The sequence below is a fragment of the Equus quagga genome, unplaced genomic scaffold (assembly GCF_021613505.1).
Source record: "Equus quagga isolate Etosha38 unplaced genomic scaffold, UCLA_HA_Equagga_1.0 1140_RagTag, whole genome shotgun sequence".
NCBI classification, from domain to species: Eukaryota; Metazoa; Chordata; class Mammalia; order Perissodactyla; family Equidae; genus Equus; species Equus quagga.
This window is the reverse complement of record NW_025795680.1, coordinates 2,678-4,557: the sequence shown is the minus strand read 5'-3', so window position 1 is coordinate 4,557 and position 1,880 is coordinate 2,678. Positions and strand designations below refer to the sequence as shown.

The 1,880-nt window shown below is 52.4% G+C and overlaps 1 protein-coding gene across 1 annotated transcript in view; it reads right to left on the bottom strand.

Annotated features, from left to right (window-relative positions):
• Window positions 1-35: 35 nt before the first annotated feature.
• The window catches only part of LOC124232771 (cytochrome P450 4F3-like), a 4,412-nt gene continuing 2,567 nt past the window's right edge, over window positions 36-1,880 (bottom strand). The window contains exons 4-6 of the mRNA XM_046649686.1: window positions 1,408-1,678; window positions 338-404; window positions 36-169 (exon numbers count right to left, since the gene is read on the bottom strand). Coding sequence (XP_046505642.1) covers window positions 36-169; window positions 338-404; window positions 1,408-1,678 — 472 coding nt within the window. The remainder of the gene's footprint in view (window positions 170-337; window positions 405-1,407; window positions 1,679-1,880) is intronic.

Genomic DNA, 1,880 nt, shown 5'->3' with positions numbered 1-1,880 from the left:
AGAGGGTTTCAGGAACAGACCATGTGCACCTGCACTCACCACTCAATCTCTTTAGGCTCGCGGTCCCTCAGGAGCTCTCGCACCTCCTGCCGGCAGCGCTCCTGGTGCTCTGGATGCCTCGCGAGGTTGTACAGGACCCAGGAGAGGCCGCTGGCTGTGGTGTCATGTCCTGAGAGGCAGGCAGACAGGTTTGGGTCTCTCGGCGACTTCAGCACCAGAAGGTGGACAGCGCCCTGACACTAAGGCCCTCAGGGAGGATAGGGGACTATGGGGTGGTCCAGGGCCCACCAACCAAATCCCTGGGATAGAGAGACCCCTGCCACTTCTGTATTCTCACCCGCAAACATAAAGGTGTCAACTTCAGCTCGGATGTCCTCATCTGACAGTTCCTTCCCATCTTCATCCTGGAGAGAAAGCAAGACCCCCAAAATCACCAGTTACTAGGGGCCCTGAGACAATCTCTGAAGCTCCATCATCATCCCAGGAACCCAAGCCAACCCTGCACTCCTGGACCTACCTTGGTCCCTATCGCCAGAGGCCCCAACCCACAGGCCTCCTCCTTGGCATCCTTGCCTCCTCTCTTGTCCCTGGTGGGAGGAATCAATGATCCCTGAACATTTCCATGGTTCTACATGATGAAGGCTTTCTGAGAAAAATTTATTGGCAACCTGGGCTGCAGGATGATTGACTGGCAACTTGCCTTGGAAGTTAGTGATTGAGCATCACTCCAGAGCCATTTGCTCACATCTAGGATGGTAGATCCAGAGATTCCTTATCTCCCCTAGAGATAACCCTACAGAATCTACAGAATTTGCCTTCTCACTGAAGATCTGCTTATATTCCAGAAAATTCTCCTTCTCCTCCTCTCCTTGTCTCTCTCATCATAAGGAAGAAAGGACAGATGAGTCAGCTGTCCTAAGTTCCAAGGTTCATACTGTGGGGACACCTCTCTCATGATGCAAGCATGGCTGCACGCACAGGCAAAAGCATCATGTCACCCTCAGAGGAACTTGGGAATGGGGAACCAGAGCCACACTTCTGCTCTGGCTACTGTTACTGCTGTGAGCAATAAGTGGGCCACTCTGATCCAGGGTTCTGAGGTATATATAGATGTAGTCTAATATATATATATTAGACTCAATAAATTAGTCATATGTATATCTATACATGATTAACTTATTAAGTAAAGTCCCAGGCCCTGCCCAGCATCAGTTTCAGACTTAGCAGTCCCCCGGAGCCTGCATTCCACACAGTCATCTCTAAAACATACCCCTGACCCATCCCTCCCTTCCTCAGGCACCTTCCATGGCTCTCCACTGCCCTCTGGATCAGGTCCAAGTTCTCCCATCTGACATTTGAAATCAAGGTGCATCGTCCCTCTCAAATTCAGATCCCAGAGAAGCCCACCTTGGCCAGCAGGAGCACATCGATGAAGTCCAAAGTCTTGACCTTAGCCTTGGCCTTGAGGAGGTCATCAAGACCCTGATCGGGAAGGGTGCGGCGCCGCTCCTGGATGATGGAATCTGTGAAGTCGTGCACCAGGCGGCAGACCCTACGGAAGCGCTGTCCCTCAGAGGTGAGGTGGTACAGGGAGTCCATGTACAGGAAGATCTGCTCATCCCGCTTTCTCACAAGGGCACTGAGCTCCAAGACACCAGAAATGTATTCACTAGGCTTCCTGCAGGATGCACGCATGAAGGGAGGCAACAACTTAGCTCACCTGAAGCCCCGGAAGCACCTCCCACTAGAAGGCAGGTCCAACCTCCCATGGGGAAACTGAGTCTCCAGGAACAGATGGACCCGCAGATGGATGGTGGGGGGGATCCAGGAGACATGACCCTCCAGAGTTTCTTCTCTCCCTTCTTCCTATCCTGTCTCTG